The 25559-nt window shown below is 43.5% G+C and overlaps 1 protein-coding gene across 1 annotated transcript in view; it reads right to left on the minus strand.

The window, feature by feature from the left end:
- The window catches only part of TMEM268 (transmembrane protein 268), a 99349-nt gene extending 74844 nt beyond the window's left edge, over window positions 1-24505 (minus strand). Inside the window, exons 1-2 of the mRNA XM_086919997.1 lie at window positions 24123-24505; window positions 13830-13930 (exon numbers count right to left, since the gene is read on the minus strand). Coding sequence (XP_086776123.1) covers window positions 13830-13930; window positions 24123-24249 — 228 coding nt within the window. The 5' untranslated portion in view covers window positions 24250-24505. The remainder of the gene's footprint in view (window positions 1-13829; window positions 13931-24122) is intronic.
- Between the last annotated feature and the right edge of the window lie 1054 nt (window positions 24506-25559).

Consider the following 25559-nt stretch of genomic DNA (forward strand, 5'->3'; position numbering starts at 1 on the left):
CCCTTTCTAGAGAGAGCTACAGGGAAAACAACCAACAACAGGGAAGCAGGTGCACGGTGCTGCGGAGAAATAAAGCAGAGTGCCTTGAAGCGTGGCGCTTAGCTTTGTTTCTTCATTTTACGCTGAAGGCCTTAAGTAAATAAAGGTGATCGGCTGTGCTGTGTCTAGAAGTGGGAGGGGTTTACTTTTGGGGGAATCCAACAAGCAACTTTTAAAGGCCTTGTGCCGAAAAGTGGTTGCAGTGGTTAATTATTAAATAAAGGCGCTCAGCGGTGCCTGTGTTGGATGGTGGAAATATAACAACATTTATGGAAGCACATGAGCCCAAAAGTGATTTTGGTGCAGTCATTCCGTCTTGGGAAATGGGAGGGATCTGAACAAAGAACATTGCAAGCATACGAGTTTTGGGGAAGCAAAAAACAACAAGGGAGGAGTTGATTGGCGCTGCGGGTAATTAAAGCAGATTGTATTGTAGCATGGCGCCCAGCTATGTTTCTTCAATGTCAGGTGACGGCTTTGATAAATAAATAAAGGCACTCTGCCATGCTGTGTTGGATGGTGGAGGGGTTTTGCTTTTGAGGAAATCCGACAAGTAACTTTTAAAGCACACAAGCCCAAAAGTGATTTCGACTGTTGATAAATAAATAAATGTGCTCGGCCATGCTGTGTCGAGAGGTGCTAGGGGTCTGCTTTGCAAGAAGGCTAATGATAAACTTCAAAGCACACGAGCTCAAAGTGATTGCGGCGCCAGCTGCAGGAGAAAATTGTTTAAGAAGATAGTGCTCACAGACTACAATTAAAACATCCCCTAGTAACAACAGACATAAGAGGGCCAGTCCTCATGAAAGGTTACAACAGGAGAAAAGGAGGCACTAAGGAGGGACTACTAAGCCTGTTCACAAATCAAAAGTCACCATTTACAAAGGACAGTAACCGAAGCCAATTGAAAAGATGGGCGTAAAATGGGCAGAGCATTAAGTCCATACCTGAATAAAGCATGTCTCGAAGAGACATCGCAAGCACCGCGTAGGTGAGACCTGAACATGCTGGCTGCAAACACACCTCTTAGCTCCATTTCCACTCCAGACTGCTCGTGGCAGAGTCATGCCCAGGACACGTTTAATGCTGGCAATACTGCAGTGCTGAATTAGCAGATGTTGTTTTCTTACAACAATTAACCTCTGTGTTGCTGTGGGTCTACATTTTAGTCATGTACAAGAGAGGCCTCAATAGAAAATGGGCTTCCAACAATGTAGTTGGACTTTTGCGGTTTCCACAGCTGCAAAGGCCAAAACATCTGCAGATAAGGAAACATGCATTGCTATGCATTTCTTATGTGCAGAGCTGTGGCCTCTGAAGCTTGAGAACCCCATTCAAGTCCCAGCTGTGCCACAACTTCTTGTGACTGTGGTGTAAATTAGTTAATGTGGACATGTAAAAAAATATGAATTCAGAAAAAGCAGTAGGGAAGCACATTTTTTTATCTCAAACAAAATGTACCTTGTATGCGAGCGCTTGTTTATTTACCTTACTTCCACCACAAACAATGGTGTCTTTCAATTCTTTTGTTTAATACCTTTAAATGTTACCCTTCATTTATTTTAGCTTATGTATGACTAAAAAGCTACCAAGAGGGCAATCTTTACATTTAGCTTTAAATTTACCTTTATTCCACCTCTGACAATGCTGCCTTTAATTTAAGTTAGACTACCTTTAATTTAAGTTAGACAGCTTTAATCAGTATTTTTGACTGCACCTCAACCACAACCTTCATTCCCCTCGAACAATGCTGACTTTCAATTATTTTGTTATATACCTTTAAACAACATTTGTGACTGCAAAAACACAGAATGTGTGTAAGGTACACAGGAAAATGTTACCCTTTCTTTATTGTAGCATAAAGGTTTCCACATAGCAACCAAGAGGACAACATTGGCTCACTGGTTAGAGGCGGCAGACCCGAGAGCAGAGGACGGCCCGGGACCAGGGTTCGATTCCCGGCGCGGCAGGTTTCTGGACCAGGGTCAGCGGACTCGATAATTCTCTCGCCTCGGTGCCCACTCTGATCAGCGATCACACTCGGCAACTCTGGGCATTAGCTTGCCTCATCTTCACTAACTGCCCCACCAGACCGCTGGGGATGCCTGGTCTCACCCTGGAGATACCCATTAAGGGACCATCTCTCAGGGAAGCCAGGAAGGGTTTCGCAGCGGTCGAAGCGCCTTGGGACCCCACGGGTAAGTAGTGCGCTATATAAATGCCTATACATTTACATACATTTACATTTACATTTAGCTCTAAATTTACCACCTCAGACAATGCGGCCTTTCATTTGTTAAGTTAGGCAGCTCTAAACAATATTTGCACATGCACCTCAGTTTCATTCCTCTCAAGCAATGCTGCCTTTCAATTCTTGTGTAAGACAGCTTTAAACAATAGTTTTGATGGCAAAAACACAGGATGTGTACAGGGTACACTGGAATGTCACCTATCACTTATTTTTGCTTATGGGTGCCCAAAAAACAACCAAGAGGTCAACATTTACATCCAAGTTTAAATGTATTATCATAACACCTCTGACAATGTTGTTTTTTGTTTTTTAAGTTAGAAAGTTTTAAACAGTATTTGTGACTCCACCTCAACCACAACCTACGTTTTATCCCCCTCGAACAATGCTGGCTTTCAATTCTTTTGTTAGATAGCTTTAAAAAATATTTGTTAATGCAAAAATACAGGATGTGTGCAAAATACAGGAAAATGTTACCCCTCACTTTTTTTTAGCTTATTGGATGTCCACAAAGCGACCAAGAGAGCAATATTTATATTCACCTTTAAATTTACTTTTATTCCCCCTTGGACAATGCGTTTCAATTGTTATGTTAGACAGCTTAAAAAAATGATGTGCTGCTAGACAACATGGCTAAAAGATATTTACACTAACAAGGTAAATAGTTAGAGCATTGGGCTAGACTGACTCTTGTGAGAGTCCCTCTAACCAAACCATCAAGATATGAAATTATTTTTGTAGCTTAATATTTTTTAAACTACTAAACAGATTTACACCAAATCACAAAAAAACATGATTCCCGGACCAAGATCTAGCTTCCTGCTAAATTTGGTGTAATTCCATTCAGCAGTTTTTTGTGTTAGCGCTGCCTAAAAAAGTCTATGGAAAATGAATGGTGATTTTGCATATTGTGACCCCCACTTTTTCTCTGCCCCCATTTCACAGATCACCCCAAAACTTTCCAGAAAGGAGCTGAGGTGGAGGAAAAATTCTTGGGAAAGTGTCATAAAGATTTGTCAAATTGCTGCACAGTTATTTGTGAACCAAAAAATGCTCCTTTGGAAACACAGACCTTACTGTAACTACCCAGTGGCAACTGCCACTAAGTTATTCATATATAGATATAAACATATATTTGGACACACATTATGTCGGAGGGGGCCGATTTGAACTTTCTCTCCTCGCTCCGTACCCGATACTGGCATTCTGACTGCCTAGGAGTGACTCCAAGCGCCAGAAAGAACCATGGCATGGCGGCCGCAGGTATTATTATCTGCAGCTGGGGCTACTTAAAGCACTCTACATCTCTGCTGCGTGGGATGGGCATTAAGTCAGAGGGGGGCCGCTTTCTCTCCTGAAAGCAATTGACTGGTTAATCGATCCAGCTGTGCCCGTTTCCGTGGACGAGTGTACTGTTTCTGCATTGAGTCTCGAGAAAGCGTACTTGGGGCGGCGGGTGTGATGAAATGCCGGGGCTACTCTCTGTGGGGATAAATGATAATTAGGGCTCCCGATTAATTGGTATTTATTTTTTTGCCATTTCCGTCTGTATTTATCCATATTTATTTTTTGCTAATTTTATCTGTATTAATCCCTATTTATTTGGGGTTTTGTGGAAAATTAAGCTGAAATTATTAGATTTCTACATTTATTTAACCAATAAATATGCACTCATGCTTGAATGTCTGCCAGGTTTCAGTGCTGTGAACACCCACAGAATATAAATCAGTGAACTTATATGAAAATATGCACATTTCAGTATCAACGTTGTGCATATCTACTATGGTCAAAGCTTCTTTACTAAAATTCCTTTCTTTTTTAACCCCCTTATCTATCAATCTACGAATCTATTGGCCTGGCAGCCATGGCAGACAGTATATAGAAGTACTCAAAAAGCTACTAAATTTCCGTTTTTATTCACATTTAAAAATAAATACAGACAAGAAAATGAATGTTTCTGTCTGTATTTATGTTTAAAAATCAGTAAAAAACGGAAAATAGCGAGCATTAATGATAATTCAACAGGCTGTACTTCCGCTTCAGTACTACAATCTTCTGCAGTTCCACATCTAAGGGGTGATTCTGATTTGCGATCAAGTTTCTATACAATCTCACGGAATTTGGCTGCTGTTAAACTCAAATTAGTAGACTCTGATTGTTATCCCACATTGATAATTATGATGTATATCTGTTCCAGGAGACTTGGGCTACAACCAGGGTGTGCATTAATGTTTTTTGACCTATAGCATAGAAGCTCAAACCACATGGACAAGAGAGTGGAGGATTGCTCATACTGATAACAAATGATTGCCATTGTATCCATAAAGCCTTGATGATCAATTCCCCTGATATAGTGAGAGTTTTGCTTCATTTTCCCTCAGGATTGAAACTGGTATTAATAAATGTATATGTTAGATCTGTCTCCGCTAGCAATGAGTCCCTGGTTCTAAATCTCTTAGATGAGTTCATTGAAACTATTCAAAGGTACCCTAAGATAATAGTGGCAGGTGACTTTAACACATCCTTTGAACCATCACCTACATCATGGAGCTCATAGGAACTGAGGATGAGCAGTGGAATATCCCCCAGCTAGGCGGGAAGCTAGAACGTAATTTCTCCCACTCTGTTCTTCAACTGGCCTCTATAATTGTGGGCCGGGGTATTAGGGCTTGCCATGGTCATACCCCTTCAGATTCCCTTAAGGTGCCCATTTTAAGTGAGATTTCTATACAAGTGTTATTGATTGTCTTTTTTTAGATGTCAGGCTATGAGGACGTGAAAGTTGACACTCGCTTTGATAACGATCACAGCTCCCTGCTTTAAGCCCTCTCTGGGCAAGCACTGTGGAGCACCAATACTGTTTGTTGTATATTGTACTGGAACCACTGTTAGATAACAACCATAGGAGAGTCACTTGGCCATACGTAATGCCCAACCAAAAATTGCACGCAGAGATATATGGCCTGTCCACTTTCGACAGTGTTCCCAGAACCACCATTCCAAATCTTGATATTCACAAATTGTTTTTCCCCATGCTGCAAGATATTTTTTACAAGAAAACTCATCATATACAGCCTGCTCCAGTGAAGGAGGTCAAATGGTTTAATCTTGAATGTAAAACAACTAAAGCAAGATTAAGAGCAGCTGTCAAAAGCTGTGTACGGGTAGAGATAAAAGAGGCCACAGGGAACTACAAATCTACCCTTGCAAATGCCAAGAAATGCTGGGATGAGAAATGTTGGCAAGATCTGCTTCTTGCCGTTAATCAGAAGGACAACAGATCTTTTTAGTGAATATTTTCACATGGCAGCAGCGATAACGTTGGACGGTATCACAAGCACATTCAACTAAAGAGTGGGATCACCCATTTTTAGGCCTCGGCCTAGTGTACACTGCGCAGCAGTGTCGCGCAGGCCGAGATCCTATCTTTTTCAGTACTGGGGTTGAACCCCCCTCTCTCTTCCATTGGCTAGTTCCATAAATGAAGGCTAGCCATTGGAAGAGAATGATGTCAATCAGTCTTGGAGCAGATTCGTGGGCGTTTCTGTCTTTTTTTTAAGCCCCAGCCCTTTGTTTCGTCATTCAGAGGTGGGCCATTGTGGACGTTTACTTTTTTTTTTTTTTACAGGGATGTTTTTCGCCATTGCTAGCGTTTCTGTTGCCGGGATGGATGTAGCGATTTCTGTTGCTGGGGATCTCACACACGCCAGGCAGCCCGGGATGTTTTCCTTCTCCGCCGCCTCCCCCTCGCCGCCGGGCTGCACCCCTCCCTCCCTCTCCAGCGGCCATGCTGCCTCGGCTTAACACACACACAATGAAGGCACGCAGGTGGCAGGCAGCGAGTTACCTGTCTTTCCCACGGCGCTCTGCCCCAGCACCACCAGGCGCACAGTGCGAGCAGCGAGCGGGGGCCAGGCTGACAGAGCGCCGCAGCGGCCGGGGCAGAGGGAAGGGCGAGCTCATGGTGCCCGGGCTCAGTCAGCTGCTCCGTTCTCGGTGCCCTAACATCTCCGCTGCCCGCTGCTCCCTGGACCCCGCTCCCTCAGTCTCTGCTCAGACTCCGATGCGGCGAGCACGCTGGCTCTGGCGCAGCTCCATGTCCCCAGCCTCGTCGCCTGCACCCTTCTTCTGCCCGGATCTCTGCTCTTGGTGTGGCAGTGGGCATCTTTTCCTGCCTGCCAGCCTGGGAGGAGCGGCCACAACGTTTTAGAAAGGCGTCGGAGCGCCATAAAAATCACTGAGGCTTCCCGCAGCAGGGAGCCACTTTTGCCGGCCCTAGTCTTTTTCCTCCCCACATCTGATCCCCAGAGGCTGGCTTACTCTTTGCTTTCTCTTTGTATCACATATTTGGATGCAATGACGGAAACAGCAAAATACAAGTCGGGCGCCACACTTTGGGGCAGATTTATGAGGCCCTTGCGCCACGTTTACGCTGCTGTTGCGTCACGCAAGGCGGCGTAAACGTGGCGCATCCCTACGAACGATTTACAACGTGACGCATCTAGGCAGATGCGTCACGTTGTAAAGCCCTGCGCCGCTTGTGGGCGTTCCGGCGCAGGGTGGGCGTTCCGGGGCAAGTGCGCCTCGAAAAAGTGGCTGAGTGAAATCTATGAGATTTCACTCAGTCACTTTTAAGCCAATGCTGCGTCAAAGGCCTGCGCCTGCTTGAAGCATGTGTAGGTCTTGACGCAGCATTGTTAAAATGGGGCACCCCCGAGCCTTGCTGGAGCTGCGTCGCGCTTGCGACGCAACTCCAGCAATGCGCCACATTTCCGGCACAGATGCGTCACGCATCTGTGCCATTTTTGCACCATGGTGCGCCGCATTATAAATGCGGCGCACCATGGCTGGCGGAGCTGTGGCGCACTGTGGCGCATGTTAACTGGCGCATCCCTGGGGATGCGCCAGTTAACATAAATCTGCCCCTTTGTATTTATGATGTGACTTGTATCACATATTTGGATGCAATGGCGGAAACAGCAAAATACAAGTCCGGCGCCACACTTTGTATTTATGATGTGACTTGTATCACATATTTGGATGCAATGACGGAAACAGCAAAATTCAAGTCGGGCGGCACACTTTGTATTTATGATGTATATCACATATTTGGATGCAATGACGGAAACAGCAAAATACAAGTCGGGCGCCACACTTTGTATTTATGATGTATACCACATATTTGGATGCAATGACGGAAACAGCAAAATACAAGTCGGCCGGCACATGGATGTGTGACGATACATCACAAACCGTAACAACGCATGGTATTACAACGTAGTTTTAACATCGGAAAAACAATTACATAGCACGCAATTACATCGCATGCCGTTACCACGCGATTGCTGTGTCCCAGATGGTAAGTGGCATTACAACGCAGTAGATGATATCGCCTCCCGTTACTACGCTTTTTGTTTGCCAGAGTCTAATAACTCCGCCAAACGTGATGGCTTGGAAGGCCCAATTCTAATCTATCATGGTCGGCGATGTAACAGTTTTGGCTCATGGTCCCAGGTGGCATTCTGACTCCTCCGAGCACAAAGCTTTTTCAATATTATATACAAGCCATTGTTGCTGTTTATTTATCTTGTGCAACTAAGAACCACTGACAAAGCCAATAGTCCTGACTTGTACTTATGATGTGACTTGTATCACATATTTGGATGCAATGACGGAAACAGCAAAATACAAGTCGGGCGCCACACTTTGTACTTATGATGTGACTTGTATCACATATTTGGATGCAATGACGGAAACAGCAAAATACAAGTCGGGCAGCACACTTTGTATTTATGATGTGTATCACATATTTAGATGCAATGACGGAAACAGCAAAATGCAAGTCGGGCGCCACACACAGTGTGGCTCTGTGTGGGTGTAAATGCAATAGGTCCTGCATTTGCAAGCGATTACGCTATTGGCATTGTAAATGACAATGCCATTTATTTAACGATTAAGCTATTGGCAATGTAAATGACAATGCCATTTATTTATGATTTAAAAAAAAAAGGCATGAGCAATGCCAATAGCTCTACCTTTAATAATGCCGAGACCATTGCATTGTAAATTCTTGTTCTAAATTGTAGGCCTCTGGGGACCCTGTTTTTGATGGCGATCCTTTGCCAAGCCCTAGGATGATTACTTGTAACAGAGCCAGGACAGTGGCAGACGCCGAGGCAAGAGAACCAGTACAATTCACTTTAGTATTAAATATTTTTATTGACAAAGAAAAAAAGGAGCGAAAGAAAGGACCCCCGTCCAATACGCCTACAACCCAACAAACTTTAGAGGACACCTCTAATCCTATATGTCTCGTTAAGTCAGAAAGGCACCTGGTCGGGATAAAAGTCCTGACAACTTGTTTAAACCAGAACCCCAAATTTGGACAAGTTATATCAACCTTTTATCCAGTGCCATATCAGCTGGGGATGGGAGGATTCCTGATTGGAGGGGAGCAGAGATAATCCCTGTCTACTCTTTGACAATCTGCAAAACAAAATTGCTAAACGAGTTCTTGAAAAACTATTATCATGGGTTGAACAAAAACATGTCCTATCCCCGCTTCAATCCAGTTTCCGACCAAAGACCAGTACCTCTGACCAGGTCTTTAGGATGATTCTCCTTTACTGCAAATATGCACTGTTATTGAAACAAAAATTGTACGGGCATTTGTGGAAGTTAGGGCTGCATTTGAGCCTGTTCCAAAGGGAAATCTGTGGAGAGTTCTGCTCAAGATGGGAGCTCCAGAGAACTTGGTCAAACTCATAGCCTAGCTGCACATCGAGAATTATGCCCAGGTCCATTGGGGCAGCAAGTGGGAACTGACTGATAGGACGTGTATGTCAAGAGCGCATCCTCGCTCCCACCTAGTTTCCCCTGTATATAAATGTGGTGAAGATACTCTTGGACTGTCAGAATGACTTGCCTGTCTTAAACAATAAAAAGATATCTATCCTTCTTTTTGAGAATAATTTCCTCCTTATCTCCAAGACTCCCATGGGACTACAGGTTCTAATTAATAACTTCCTGGGGTTCTGTACAACTAGAGGCCTTTAACTGAACGCAAATAAAACTAAGTGCATGTTGTTTGGGTCTAGGGTGGTCAAAAACAGTGCTGTGAGAGCTGGAAATGAATCCCTAGAAAGATTTCACAGTATTGATTAGCTAGGTGTTAGGATATCATGTAAACTTAAGTGGGTACTCCAACTCCATAAAAGCTCTCACCTTATCCAGCATAGACCCAAAGCTATTCTCCGGCCACACAAGAAAACATATTCACGTTTGTGTCTCTTGCATTGGAAGTATACCATGCCAAAACCCAGAGTGCTGTGCTCTTTGGAGCTGAGGTCCGGGGGTTTGTTGACACCCAGCAACTGGCCACTGAAGAAAATACCTTGTGAGAGTGCTTCTAGTGTGCCCGGTCAGTACCTTTTGAACCCCGCTTTTTTAATTTATCCATCAGTCGAATTTCTAACCTGATATCACTAAAACCTTTGGCTTACTGAGTCTGTCTTTGGGCCATGATGGAGCTGAAGGAGTACAGGGATTCCCTTAGGAAACTAGCGAGCATGAACAATGCACAGCAGGTCCCCTAGTTTAAATTTGTATTTGCTTTCAGAAACTTGGCCTTCAAAGTTTATGGGATAAACCTAGCACTATTCATAAAGCTGATACTAGCGATTTACAACCTTGTTACTGGTCATGTGTGGGACCAATGGGCACTTAACCGGGCATTTAAAAAAAAATTTAAGATCACCCCATCCTTCAAGCCATTTCTGGACATTATCACACCACCATTAGCCAAAGAGTCTATAAGTCTATATATGCATTTCAGATATCAGCAGCTTACCACTGAAATCCTTCACAAGCAAGTGGAAAACAAACTCAGGCTCTAACCCGTGCCCAGCTTGTGGATTGGCTCCCGAGGAGCACATCTTGTTCTTTTGCCCGGAATATCTCGGACCTCATTGCAAATTATTACGCCCAGTATATCTGAATCCTGGGGTGACTTGTTACCATATTGCCCATAGAATTTTGAAAAGCGACACCTCAATTGTAATTGTGTTTGTTGTTAGATGTTATTTGGCAATGTATGCCGCAAACATGAATCTATTTTGTCTGCTATAGCGAGCTAACCTCTGGGATTATACATTACGATATCTATGCACTATTAGAGCAGAGAGCTGGAACTTTGTCGACATTCTGTATTTTGCACGTGTGTGCCTTCTGGTACAGCACTGTTGGACTGTTATGGTAAATGTATTTTATGATACTGAACTTCTGGAAACTAGCAATTTTTAAATGTTTTAGTGAATATCTACTACAAGTTTACATGATTCATTCCATCATTTTGAATAAGAAATGTTATTCTGGTATTGTTTTTAATACTTTGTTATTAACATGTGGGGATTAAATGTAGGGCCTGGCCACAGAGAGTTGGATTTACGTATTATAATTAATTATTACTTTACATTAAAAGAACTAGCAATTCACTGATAAAAATGAAGGTTAAAGTAACATTGTTGTCCGTGACAACATTAACATTTGAACAAAAAAAACAGCGCTTCACCAGTTACAATTAGCAGCACTAACTATAACTTGTGCCCCACCATGCACTGCTTATGAGCTCACATATGACATCACTCATGAAATGTTCTATGACATCCTTAATGACATCACTGATGACATCATCCAAACTTCTTTTATACACATTGATCTATAAAGAGGTATACCATTAGAGCTATGAAAGCATATTTAACCCGTTAACCCGTTAACCGCGGCGCGGCGTTTTGGTGCGCGGGTGGGGAGCCGTCGGCCAATGGCCGACGGCAGCACTGGGGAAGTAGTGCTGCCGTCGACCATTGGCCGACGGCAGCAGGGAAGGGGTTAAAATAGCTCAGAATAATATGAAGTGCCTTTACTGCTATCATGCTATCATATCATACGTAAAGCAATCTTGTGTTATTTGTAACATTAACCCTATACCAAACACTTCATGGGCAGCCGAATTCATGTTGACTGTGAACCACCAATGAAAGGGTAACCTATCCTGCACACGGTGTTCAACCTGTATACAACTGTTCATGGGAATCCAAGTTCCTCACGATATTCAAGCCCTGTTACATAACTAATGCTCTACTATGTACACTCTTTCCCTGAATCATATCCCTGACACTCACTGAACCTACATTGAGAAATGAAGTAGAAAAGTGGGTATTGTTAACACTGTTTACACTATAAAGAGCATTGACTCTGTACCACACTATTTGCAGACAGTAAAATTCTCAGGAGAAATAAGCCAGGAGTATTAAAAAGTATCTATTAAGCACAGATGTCATCAGTGATGTCACTGACCATGTCATGAGTGATGTAATATGTGAGGTTATAAGCAGTGCATTGCGGGGCATGAGTTATAGCTATCTCATCTAACCTTAACTGCTGAATTCCTCTGGTTTTGTACGAGTGAAATGTCAGCCTAACTAACGTGTAACCTTTGTTTTTTCCAGTGAATTTCTAAGGGTTTTTAAATTCTATTTCCTAACTATAACGCCCCTGTAACCTTTGTTTTTGTCAGTGAATTTGTAAGGTTTTTTAAATGCTAATTCCTAACTATAACGTCCCTTTAACCTTTGTTTTTTTCAGTGAATTTGTAAGGTTTTTTTAAATTCTATTTCTTAATTGTAATGTCCATTTTTTTTAAGTGAGCCTCTAAGATTTTCGTATTTTCTTTCTAGAATTGGATACTGTATATTATATGTATATAATTTACCACTCATTTTTTGATTTGGTTAACGTTTATCATCAGCACATAACTGGTTTTATTTTTAACAATTTTTTGAGTCGGGATAACATTGTCGCATTTACTGTAGAAAATCTGTGATCAGTGAAATTTTTTAACTAAAGTTTGAGTCTAAATGTTTAGGCCTTTACAAAAAAATATATATTTGTGACTACCAACGTCATCGCAGTGCCGTCGGTAGTCGCAAAGAGCGTGTGGTTTGTACAAAGTGTAAACCATATATATATATATATATATATATATATATATATATATATATATATATATATACACATTCTACAGTATATTTAACAGTAGTGTTATTAGTGTACATTTCAAACTCATTTTTTTATAGTGAATTTCCAGAAAACTCGTCTTCAAAGACTATTTCCATATTCACCGTGCCGCCAGGTGCCGCAATGACATCAGTTGCTGCGGTCACGTAAATATATCGCAAAATGACAAAACAAATGCAGACATTCAATAGACACCACCACATTCAAAACTTATAACTGCAAAATGGATTATAACCAACACATTAAACATTGCTATCTAAATGACTTTGTAATAGCATGTACAACTCCCTTAATATCTCTATAACACAGTGCATAACTTTTTCAGTGTAATCTACGACTGTATACATCACTGTATCACTAAGTCTCTCATTCTTGGAACAAGTATATGAGAGGATCTGGGAGACAGTGAGTCAGTCTATCAATAGTTCTGTAATGAAATGTGTGACTTCCTCGGTACATCTATCAGTGGTTGCATTAGTTTCACAATGGGTCTGTGATTGGTTGCATAAGTCTCTCATTCAATCTGTGCATAGGTGCATGAGTGCCTTTGTGCATTTGTGAGTAAGTCAAAGACTGTCTGACTGGATCTGTGAGTGGATGCATGAGTGTCTTTGTGGGTGTCTGAGTGGGTGAGTGAGTGGGTGCATGGGACTCTGAGTGTGACCGTGAGTGGGTGCAGGAGTCACTGAGTGCATAATTGATTGGGTGCATAAGTCTCTGAGTAGGTCTATGAGTGGCTGTATTAGTGACTGTATGGGTGTGTGAGTGTCTGAGTGTGTCTGTGAGTGGATGTATGAGCGTCTTAGTGGATCTGTCAGTGGGTGTATGAGTGTCTCAATCTGTCTGTAAGTGAGAGCATAAATCTCTGAGTGGGTGAAGGAATGGGTGAATGCATGAGTGTCTGAGTATGTCTGAGACTGGGAGTAAATGCATGAGCCATGACTGGGTGAGTGAGTGGGTGTGTGTATATCTGAGTGACTTTGTGAGTAGGTGTGTGAGTTTCTGAGTATATGAGTGACTAACTGAGTCGATATGACTCAGAGGGTCTGTGACTAAGTGCGGGAGTGACTGTATGGGTGTGAGTGGTTGTATGAGTGGATCTGTGAGTGTGTGTATGAGTGCCTCAATGGTTCTGTAAGTACATACATGAGTTTGTGAGTGGGTCTGTAAGTGGGTGCATGAGTCTTTTAGTGGGTCTGTACATGGGTACCTGACTCTCTGAGTGAGTCTGTAAGTGGGTACATTAGTATCTAAGTGGGTCAAAACATGTTTTCCATATGAAAACTAGGTCCTAACTATAACTACCTACTGGTGACCGCTTCTGGAATAATAGAATATCCACAAAGGATGGTGCAGAATTTGCATAAGAAAGTATTACTGTGAAAAAATATTTGGCAAAAGGCTGTGGAACATCAAGGCAAAGATTGAGTTGAAGCACACATGCTCACTGGCAGAATCTTCATGTTACCTGAACACCAAATGCCTGCAGTTTCTTCACACAGATCTCCATCTCAGAAGGACTGCCAGAGGAGCAGGTGAGTACCGACAGTACAAGGCCATTGTAGCGTTCTGTAAATGATAAAACAGCAGACATGTTGACAGGGATTCTACAGCCACATTTTTATATTCAATATCTGGGTCTGACATTACGGTTACATCATCCACACCGATTATTAACCACCAGTGAAAATGTTTGGGAGCTGCACAGACCATCTACCATGGACATGGTTAACAATGTAGTGAAAGAAAAAAAAATTTCTTCAGACACTGGAAAAAATGTAGTACTCCTGCCCCAATGGAAACGGTTCACCAATCATTGAGACGGTAGCGTTGTGTACAATGCCTTTTATTTATGTTTTAAAAACAAAAACAGAACTAAAAGTCATTGTTATTTGCAATGTCAATAGCTCAAACTCACGTAAATGCGAGACCTATTGCATTGCAAATGCTTGTTTTATTCTCCGTTTAGGCAGTAGACGTTACCCATTTTTTGCACAGCCCTCAGGCGTTCTTGCGGCCTGGTCGACGTTAAAGAAAACTACGTACATGATCATTTTAACATATTGCCTGCACACGCTCAATTAATATAGCAGCAGGAGACATGGATGAACAGGACAGCGAGGATAAACGTGCAACTCAGTCCTTTAAAAACGTGCCCATAAAATCTTCATTGTCTAACATAGAAAATTGTCTCTTTTGCCAATGGGAAGCCGTCCCTGGGACAAGGCAGAGTGCAAGGGCGGGGAAGGGAGGAGGTGGCACGGAGTCAAGCCTACTCACTCTCCGCAAACAAAGCCTTGAACCACAACCTACATAGCACATGCAGAGCCAGCGCGCGCAGATCAGACAGGAGCTGGGAACAGTCGGGGATCCTTTCTAACCACACCGCACGTGTGTCGTGTACAGGCCCAGTTGGCTGATTGGCTGAGATCCCTTCAAAACATGTATTTACCATGAAGGAAGCGCGGGTAGAGTATTGAGAAGCCACTAGGTTACAGAATTGTACTACAGATTCGATCATTCACGTTTTTAAAGTTACAAAGTACTTTGAATAATAATCAGGGATTTATCTGCCCAGAATATAAGTCATTTCTAATGGGGGCGTCTGCATTCCTTTGCAGCACAAGTTTAGAGGTAATATTACTACAAATCTGCCTTTTGGTGTGACCCTGTTTTGTCACCTCGACAGAACAAGTACAGCAGCTCGTGGCCACTAAATGTATAGTTGCCAAGACAACATTTTGCAGTCATTGAAATTATCCCGAGTCCACCAGTGAAAAATTGAAACAAGCATTGGCATAGCCAATAGGTCTCGCCTTTGGGACCTTATAAGTGTTTTTGGCAGGAGCTGAAGAGGTGACTGGCTGGTGCCTCTGTGAGGCAGGCCTGACGTAGGACCACCCCTTGCCCAGCCCTCCATACAACACTGTCTACAGGCTTACCTGTGTACACTGCTGCTTGGGAATCAATGTCTAGTCAGATACCCTGGCTTGTGGGAGGGTGGGAAGGAGGGTGGGTATGCAGCTGATCATTGAGACACTTAGGTAGACCTGTGTGCATCATTTGAACAATCCAGGTATCCGTCCGTGCACCAACAACCATGTAGTCATTAAACCATCCTGTTAATCACATATTTATTCATTTGTGCATTCATTTAACCAACCCTGCACCAGCATTATCCACCTAAGCATCCATTACCCATCCATGCATCAATTGAAGGTTGAGAACATACATGCAGCCCATGTTTAATTTCTGTTGTTTTGCTGTTTTCCGTAATGAAATATACATTAACATAGCTGTGCGAGGTCTCAGTTGTATCAGTCTGCGAACACTGCAGTCCTAGGCTGAGGGGCCTTGGCAGTGGCCTGTGGTTCCCTGTGATGGCGGTGCTTCATGCTATCGATCAGAACTGAGGTGATTGGACGGGCTAGAGTGGACTTTCATCAGGCTGGTGAGATCTCTCGTAGAATGGCAAGGCAGGCAGACAATGAGGTGGGGTGGAGGCATGGCTGTTGAGAAGTTAGAATATTTGTAGTTCACTTGTCCGGGGGGAGTAGGGAGCTAGTTAGAAAGGATTAAACACATAGTGCCTTCAGCGTACTGTCTGCAGGGCCCAGTTTTGTGTGCATGCCAGGCATAAGGGCCAAGACGTTTCAAAACACAGCACATCCCAGGGAAGCTCTTTTGGTTTTCTTGAGTTAAAAATAAAAGTTTCACTTTTAGTACATGTCTCATATTAGCTAAAGGCTGCCTGCCAGCTCAGGGCCGAGCGGGATGCGGGCTTCTCCCAAGGTTGATGGGAGATTTAAATGTGTGCAAGAGGAGGGTGGGGGGAGAAACATAGAGAACACCGTGAGATGGGCCGGGTGAGGGGGTTGAGTGAAGCGAGCCATAGTGGTATGGTGTAGAGGTGAAGGAAAAGGGAGGTGCTAAGGGACTGCAGTAGAGGTGGGCATCTTCTTTTCTATACTTACCTTTTGCAATCTTAGAAATCGTAGATCCAGCCAGAGGGGTTGGTGTAGGGGTTATCTGCCAGAATCCCGCGGTACTGGCTTAAATCCGTGTCCACTGGCAGGGTATCGGAGGAGTTTTGGAGAAGATGAGCCACTGTGGATGCCATTTGCATTGTAAGGAGGGGCTGGGGCTGAGTCAGTCAGAGGTGCGCCGTGGCATCGAGTTGAAAGGCTAAGTGTTGTACACTATATTTTATCAAATGTTGTAAAAATCTTTGACCCAGCCTTATTTGTGATTTACGGACAAACGGAAAAAGGTTGCAAAGCACAAAAAACTAATTATAATTAATAAATACAAATAAAATTTTTAAAAAACAAGTGATGGCATTGAAGACAAGCCCGGTAGTTCTGTGCGCGCGCGTGATGCAGCCGTCAAAGTGAAAGTGATCATGATCACGGGCTGGAAGGGTGCCCGCGAGCGATGCACTTAATGAGCCATGACGGAAGAGCGCGTAACCGCAAGCTCTAGTCCACAGTGGTAGCACTTTCTGAAGCCATTGCTAAAAGTCTGCCCAGAGCAGCGCATGCGTTGGCTCAGGTGAGACCTAAAAAGGATGCTGCTGCACAGACATGCTGGATTAAAGACGTTTTACTTCATACAATGAAGAAGCGTTTGCTTTACTGAGAGACATGATGCACTAAAACCATCTGATGTCAATGCTGAAAGGGGGAGTGTTGTATGAAGAGCTAATATCCAAGACAGTACCTGCCATTGTTCACTTTAGAGGGCCCTCCTGCTTCATTATAATATAAATGAAATTAAAAGTTGTTCACATACATAAACAGCTAAACTTGGGTACAGACCACTCACTCCCTGACAAAATAGTTACCGTCCAGACCAGAAAGACAAAAATCCACATACAGGCTGCCGTAAATATTTTAGTTACGAATACCATGATTACATCGCTTGGAACAAATACAAGTTCTAACTATCCAAGAGTACCTGTCTGCCACTGGGAAGAGCTGGTAGTCTTCCACTAATAGTACTGCACCGTTTCTAAAAATTGCTGGCATGTTTCCTACCAAAATGAAGTTAAATACAGGTACTCAGTATCTGCTCAAGCAAAGCTCTACATGAACCACATATGCCCCTTCAAATTGGGGTGAGTAAAGTTAAAGTCTTGCTCAAATTCCTAGTACACAGCCCATTTACATCGTGTCATGGGTGCAACGGAGACAATTACAATGGAACATTTAAAACATGGACATTTTATTGACAATGAAGAATTGACTATATAGAAATAGTAACCTGTTCTAGACGCACTACAAATCCAAAAGAGAAACATTTAGAACAACCAAGTTACACTATTCCAAACCTATGTATGCGAGACGAAGCATAGGATTGCTTTTACAAACAGAAGAGCTTAAAACGCCAAATTGAAGGTTGTTGAAGGCTGTAATTTCACCTTCATGTCTAATTCATTCCAGTGAGCTTAAAAGGGAGCTCTGTTAGTAAACCCGAGGAGCTCTGCTCCACCTTCTCAGCAGACTTAAAAATTACAAGCATCCAGCAGCAACCCCAAACTGTCAGGTGGGGCCAGCGAGTTGGAAGGCTGCAGCGAAGCTCCATCACAAACTGTGTGGCGGTGGGAGCTGGCGAGCTGCAGACACACACAGCGTCGTTGGCAAAACTAGAGGAGTCTCAGCCCCACCCCCACGGAGTGGTGGTGCAGAACCGGACAGTTCGGCCTCGCAGAGGGGTTGGTGGTCAGTCCGGGGGCATCCCAGGCCATCACCATGCACTAGTCGGCATCTCCTCTCAACAACCAAGAGTTGTAATTGCACTCGCCGAACTAGTAGCGGCCCAGGCGGTTGTTCAGCACTGTGACAGGGTAGCAGGGGAGGGACCTTCCAGGCGGGAGGCACTGAGGTCAGAGCAGGGAAGGGCGGGGCATCTGGGGTTACATGCGCTTGACAAAGGTACTGACCGGGTGGCTCTCGATGGATCTTGCCAAATAGGACAGGGGGCGCAGTGTGATTGAAACCTTAAGGAAAAGTACTCACCAGCAGCGATCTGGTTTACACGATCACTAGAATATTCCAGCTGTCTTGTGTTTAAATTCCCTAAGGCAAAGAAGGACACGCAGATCACCCAGTAAAAAGTAGGCATGTCTGTACTCTCCTCTCAGCTATCTCAACCCCCCCTGATGGAAGGCGGGGCGTGCAGCAACTAAATGCTTTGTCGGGTAATGTGCATACTCTGGAACCTCTTAGCCAATGACTAGCTGGTATGTGTTTTCTCAGCCAATCACAATCCACAAAAATGCAACCAATTAATAATTGACAAGAGGTCAATCAGCCAATCTAGTAAGAAGAGTATCTCCATCCATTCTAAGCTAATCTCACTTCCCCCCTCTTAACAGAAAATGTTTCCACTTATCTGATTGGTAGTGAGGGACAAGAAGGGCTCACGCTTTCACCCAGCTCACCAATATTGCGGGACAAAAGACATCTAGTAACCAGGAGTAAGGGGAAATGAAAATTGTTCTAAAATAATGCGCTACCTGTGTAATCCTGGACTGTGGTCTCCAGAGTTTGGCATTGCATAAACAGCAATATGAAGCCATTTTCTGTCAAAGTCTGTTGTATTCACTTTCACGCATTTAACACTACACAGTTAGATAGAGTCCTTGAACTTTACGTTCGACATGTGAGCAGGGAATACAGCAATCTGAACACAAGCTATTCTGGGTATTTGACCCTAAAAGTACATTTGGGGATGCCCAAGAGAATCCGCGAACCCTACAATTAAGGTACTTTTGGAAGAAACAAGCATGCGCGCCAAAAGAGGAGGAGGCAGCAGGGGGAGGGGAAGAGAGGAGGGGGCCTGCACCTGTTTCCCTTGCAGGAGCGAGCTTTGAAACCATCTGTTAATTACAAACAGATGGTTTTAAAAGCTCGCTCCCGCAAAGGAATCACCAAACGTGCACTTGTTGCCATTGAAAGCAATGCAAAGCGTGCACGTTTAGCCTGCAAAGCTGAAGCGATTACTAAAGGTCTTTTTCCTCCCAGCGCATGCGTGCTGCGTAGGCGAGACCTAAAAACCGAGCAAAACAGCAATGGTCTGGAATGGGTGGTGGGGGGCTGCAGAGCAGTGTTGTGGGAGGGGTGAGGAGGAGGCATAGGAGATAAAGCAATGGCAAGCAAATGATGTGACCGAAGTTTCACTGCACAAGTGAACAGTTAACAGCAAAGAGGCAGGCCAACTGAATAAAGAGTTCTCTCTAAGTTTAAATAAACTGAACAGTAATAACACATGTAAGAGGGGCAGTCCTCATAGGAGGATACACAATTCCAAACGGATGGACTACTAAGTGTATTCACCAATGAAAAGCCAACATTTCTAAAGGACAGCAACAGGAACCAAAGAAAAAGATGGGTGTTCTTTCATGCCCATAGCCCAGATAAAGCGTGTCTCGAAGAGACAGCACAAGCGCTACTTAGACGAGACCTAAAATACTAGAGAGGTACGAACATAGAAAGTCTTCTATATCCAGCAACTGAAAAGAGTCATAGTTCAATTGATCACTTAGGAATGCTCTCCCAGAACCAGTTGTAACTAAACAAACTTTTATTGAACTATTTGATCCAAGATATTGCAAGTCACCAAGAAGTTCCATGCCAATATAGAGGAAAGAGGCCAAAGGCCGAGTACCTTTATAAGGTTATTGAAATTGGGAGGTGACTTGCAATATCCTTTTCATGTACGCCAGGGGTTACTTTGTTCAATTTAATACCTGGTCACACCATCACCTTTACCACAAGCCACTTAAATCCTTGCTGCGTAGCTCTTTCATATGAAAGAGAGATCTTGTTTGCAAGCGTGGAAAATCAAAATAAAATATTTAGAGCAAAATAAAATACATTAAAAAAGCTGTAATATATTTGTTGCAAAAGATAATAGAATCAGTTTAATGTGCCTGGGTTTTTTTTTAAAGGTGCAGTATTTTAGAATATGTAGAAACACGTAGAAAGATTATAACTTTTCTATAATTACTTCAGGATTGCAAAAAAAAAAAAGTTACCATACATATACCCTTTCACTCGTCACTACACAGAAAAATAAAGAAATAAAAGCCACAGTTCATTCCTGCTTTAAACAGCTGCTTCAATTATGCTCTTATTCTGACCTGCCTTTCTCCTTGGCTGCTGGCTCTGGCAGCAGCCACTGTCATGTCAGAACTCAACTCTAATAAGTTATAATAGTTGAATTCTGATTTAAATTCATTATAATCTGCAACTGGGTGCTTGACAAGTTGCCAATTATAAAGAAAACAAAGACAGGATGTTATGGTGGAATGCAGAATGCCATGTATTATAAAAGTAAAACTATATTTTTTGGAAGCATTCAAAAATTAGTCCCAACAAGCCAACAAGAGCTTATGGTCACACATCAGAGCAAAAATATACATATTAACATTAGCACAGCTGAATTCACTCAGCCGTTTATTTCTGTAATCGCCTTCATGACATAACCTTTTTTTTAACTCAGAGGAATTATCTGTGAATAAGTTGTTGTTGGATGGAATATGATTGCTCACATTAAATGTATAATATCAAGAGCTTTCCCCAGTTAGAATACAAAGCAAACATTAATGGCCTAATTACGAGATTGGCGGACGGGTTATTCCATCACAAACGTGACAGATATCCCATCCGCCATATTATGAGTTCCATTATATCCAATGGAATATAATGGAACTCGGAATACGGCGGGTGGGATATCTTCACATTTGTGATGGAGTAACCTGACAAACTCGTAATCCCGCCATACATGGAGCTCGGAGAGGCTCTCTAAAAGGGACAAGGACGACTCAATGTAGCCTCTACAAGCCTCTCAAAAACCTCACAGACTGATTGCAGAAGTTACAAAATTCTGCAGCAGAAACGTCTAAACCTGACTTCTGGAATCGCTTGTGAAGTAATGGTAGCTTTCCAGCAACCTGAAACTAGTAGCTCTCCAGGGTGCAGCCCAGTGAACCAAATAAGAAGCTTTTGCTTATCTGAATTGACATATGCAGACCATATTTGAAAAGGGTGTGTTTGAAATGGCAATGTGTATATTTTCAGAATTCATATGTGGATATTTGGAGGGAAACAGCTGAATTTCCAAAACATATTTAAAGTTGATATTTGAGAGATAAAAATCAAACAATGTTGGGGAGACTATTCTATCACTTTGGAGTCTGTGGCATTGCAGCTATGGCTTTTATGCATTACCCATGACGAGCCGTTCCACATTGATAATGCACTTTTTACATTACTGCTGGCAACCGTGACTGAAGCACAGAGGTGATCACTGCTAGTAATCTTGAATATGGTGACCATTTATGCAAGCTTGTCTGATGTGGCTACTACTACATCTCTAATAATATTGGTAACTTGGAAGGATTATCATGGAACACGAGAAGCTCTTATCACAGAAAAGGTTAGAGATCCCTGGTCTGAACCATAAGAAAGCCACCATGGAAATTAGCAAGAAAGCTTTTCACTGGCTTCCAGTGGATTCAAGCTCAAACTCAGAATCTTTTGCATAATCCATAATAACTACTGAAAAAGGGACCAGATTTATTCCAAAATCGAGCCCCAAAGTACACCCTGGCCAGAAACCTCTGCATCGGGCAACCTGCATCTGAGCCACCCACAGTGGATGTACCATGTTACAACGCATACTATTACAACTACCTACCGTTACAATGCGACCATTACAACGCATACCATTACAACGCATAGCGCTTTGGGGTGCTGGATAGTGGTAAGTATAATTTACTATTCTAACTCCATTCCCCGTGGACCCTAGGGAAGGTGTTGGATAGTAAATTATACTTATTCCCTATCCTAGAGCGCCCCCCAGCGCAATGCGTTGTAATGGTATGCGTTGTAAAAGTCGCGTTGTAACAGTAGTGCGTTGTAACAAATGCGTTGTAACAGGTGTATACCCCCACAGTGATTGGTCGAAGTACATTAAAAAGTATGGGAACTGTGATGCAGCATGCAAGGGGGGCAGGGTGAGTGACAGTGGGGGCGTGATCAAAGGCGTGGCCAAAAAAAACTAAATGTACAATAACTTTTATCAGTCTTTCAACTTCAGGTAACTTCATATAAAATAAAGCACAGCTTAAATGCAAATTAGATGAAAGTTATGTTAATGAATGGGAAATGCACTATGAAACCTCTATTAGTTAATGCACTGCACCAGAGAGCCACATAATTGAATCCGGGTTGGTAAAGTGAAGGATAGTGACTTGTGTATGTTTAGTGTTACAGGGTCCCAGTCTGTGATGGAAAGCACTGTGAACATGTCAATAATTATTTCAAACTGGCATGACACACCATATAAGATAGGCTGCTACAAAATGCCCAAAAGGGATTAGGATAAAAAGATAGAGCTTGCAAAACATACCCAGATTGTACGTAGAGCAATTTTTTGTATAACTGATTTTTAAAAGCACACACAGCTTAGATAGCAGCTCGCTTACAATACCTCACAAAAAGAATGAATATGTGTCATGGGGAAACATTTTTTTATAAATGTCTTTTAAAGCACACACTACACAGCTCAACGGGTAACTTCCTTGCAATACATCTAAAAAAGAATACATTTGAGTTATCGGGAAGCTTCACGTGATTCCATCAATTACAGCCAATGCCGCTTCCAAACACCCTTTACGTTTGCAGATTGGCCAGCTGCGTACATCAACATTTCTTTCAGGCAACCTGTCAGCGGGCTCGCTGGCAAGAAGGCTTGTTTAGCTGTCTGCCCCTAGCCACGGTTTCACAGCGCAAGAGAATCCCTTCCTTACACTCCAGTGGGAGAATTTCCATTGTCGGAATTAACAGATACTGTTTCTTTTTATGCATCTGTTCTATACAATATACTATATAAAAGAGAGGCGGACTAAGGATCTCATGGTTATTGTTCGTGCCTTTAAATATCTTTACAAATAAATAAATACAGTTGGGCCAGGATGGCAGGTCGGTGAGTTTAAGTTCGAGCTTAGCAGGCATGCCAGAGACCAGGCCTGCCGGTAAAGATGGGTGGCATGGCTGGAGCAGTCCAGCGCCGTGGGTGCTGGGTGCTGTTTTTTTGCCAGCTGATGCTGCTTTGAGTTCAAACCGTGATCTCCACTCTTTCCTGAACCTTGGTGGTTTGACTGGTCTCAAGGCTGTTACAGGATCATCCAAGGCTGAGTGGCCTGTGTCTGTACATTCTCCTATGTGCCTCTTCAAACCCACCTCCTGTTGCTGAACCGGAGTAAAGGGCCATCTTAAATTCCAATAAACAAAGTACGGAGAGGCAACCCAAAAGGAAAGACTAGAATTCTACAATTGTGATTCCACAGAAAGAGATCAGGAGTCTTGGGTGTCTCTGTTGCTACTTTTAATTTTCAAAATTTTGAGGTATAAAACCAGCACACGCAGTCTTAAGTTTCTCATCACAAAGTGCTTTGGCGTCTGATTCTGAAGCGCATGGGGCCACCCATTACCCAAATAGACTTGTAAAAGATGCTCAGGGTTTTACGATGGGGTGGCCATGCCTATCTCAGGGACAAAGTTGGGGTGGCTTTTTCTGAATATTCAGTGATTTATAGATCGGAATCTTGGGTAGGCCTGCATAGGCGAGGTGGCATTATTCTAGGAGGACAGGTGATGTATACTTGATTGAATGGATCTGGAAATACATCTTCCTGAGTAGAGCACTCAGGTTGAACCTCAGAGTACTCTCACTTTACCTTGCAGACACTCACCTTTCACCCAGCGGATGGACTCTTTATGGTCGGGCCCACTGCTGAAGGAGACGGAACAGGAGAACAAGTCTTCCTTGCAGACTTCAGGATTGCTGGCCATCCTGCCGGCCTCAGCAGACTCGAGCATCTTCCTTGAGGATGTTTGGCATAGGGCAGAATCACACAGATATGTCCCCTGCTGTCACCGTGGGCACACCAACGTAGACTCACAGGGCTATCTCACCCGCCTTTACAAGGGCTTGGTACCATTAGCTAACTCTTGGAGCTATCTCAGGTGCCTTCACTGTAATTCAACAACATATACCACCCAAAGAGATATCTTACCCACAGCCACGAGAAACACTATCACAAGAGACTTCTACACTGATTCCCCACCGAGAAACACTGGCACACAGGAGACGTCTACACTGATCTTCCACCGAGAAACACTGGCATACAGGAGACGTCTACACTGATCCCCACCGAGAAACACTGGCACACAGGAGACGTCTACACTGATCTTCCACCAAGAAACACTGGCACACAGGAGACGTCTACACTGATCTTCCACCAAAAAAACACTGGCACACAGGAGACGTCTACACTGATCTTCCACCGAGAAACACTGGCACACAGGAGACGTCTACACTGATCTTCCACCGAGAAACACTGGCACACAGGAGACGTCTACACTGATCTCCCACCGAGAAACACTGGCACACAGGAGACGTCTACACTGATCTTCCACCGAGAAACACTGGCACACAGGAGACGTCTACACTGATCTTCCACCGAGAAACACTGGCACACAGGAGACGTCTACACTGATCCCCCACCGAGAAACACTGGCACACAGGAGACGTCTACACTGATCTTCCACCGAGAAACACTGGCACACAGGAGACGTCTACACTGATCTTCCACCGAGAAACACTGGCACACAGGAGACGTCTACACTGATCTTCCACCAAGAAACACTGGCACACAGGAGACGTCTACACTGATCCCCCACCGAGAAACACTGGCACACAGGAGACGTCTACACTGATCCCCCACCGAGAAACACTGGCACACAGGAGACGTCTACACTGATCTTCCACCAAGAAACACTGGCACACAGGAGACGTCTACACTGATCTTCCACCAAGAAACACTGGCACACAGGAGACGTCTACACTGATCCCCCACCGAGAAACACTGGCACACAGGAGACGTCTACACTGATCCCCCACCGAGAAACACTGGCACACAGGAGACGTCTACACTGATCTTCCACCAAGAAACACTGGCACACAGGAGACGTCTACACTGATCTTCCACCAAGAAACACTGGCACACAGGAGACGTCTACACTGATCCCCCACCGAGAAACACTGGCACACAGGAGACGTCTACACTGATCTCACTCGCTATCCAAACATACCAGACATACAAAGCGTTCTTACCTAAATTCACAGT

Source organism: Lissotriton vulgaris, chromosome 5 (genome assembly GCF_964263255.1).
Source record: "Lissotriton vulgaris chromosome 5, aLisVul1.2, whole genome shotgun sequence".
NCBI classification, from domain to species: domain Eukaryota; kingdom Metazoa; phylum Chordata; class Amphibia; order Caudata; family Salamandridae; genus Lissotriton; species Lissotriton vulgaris.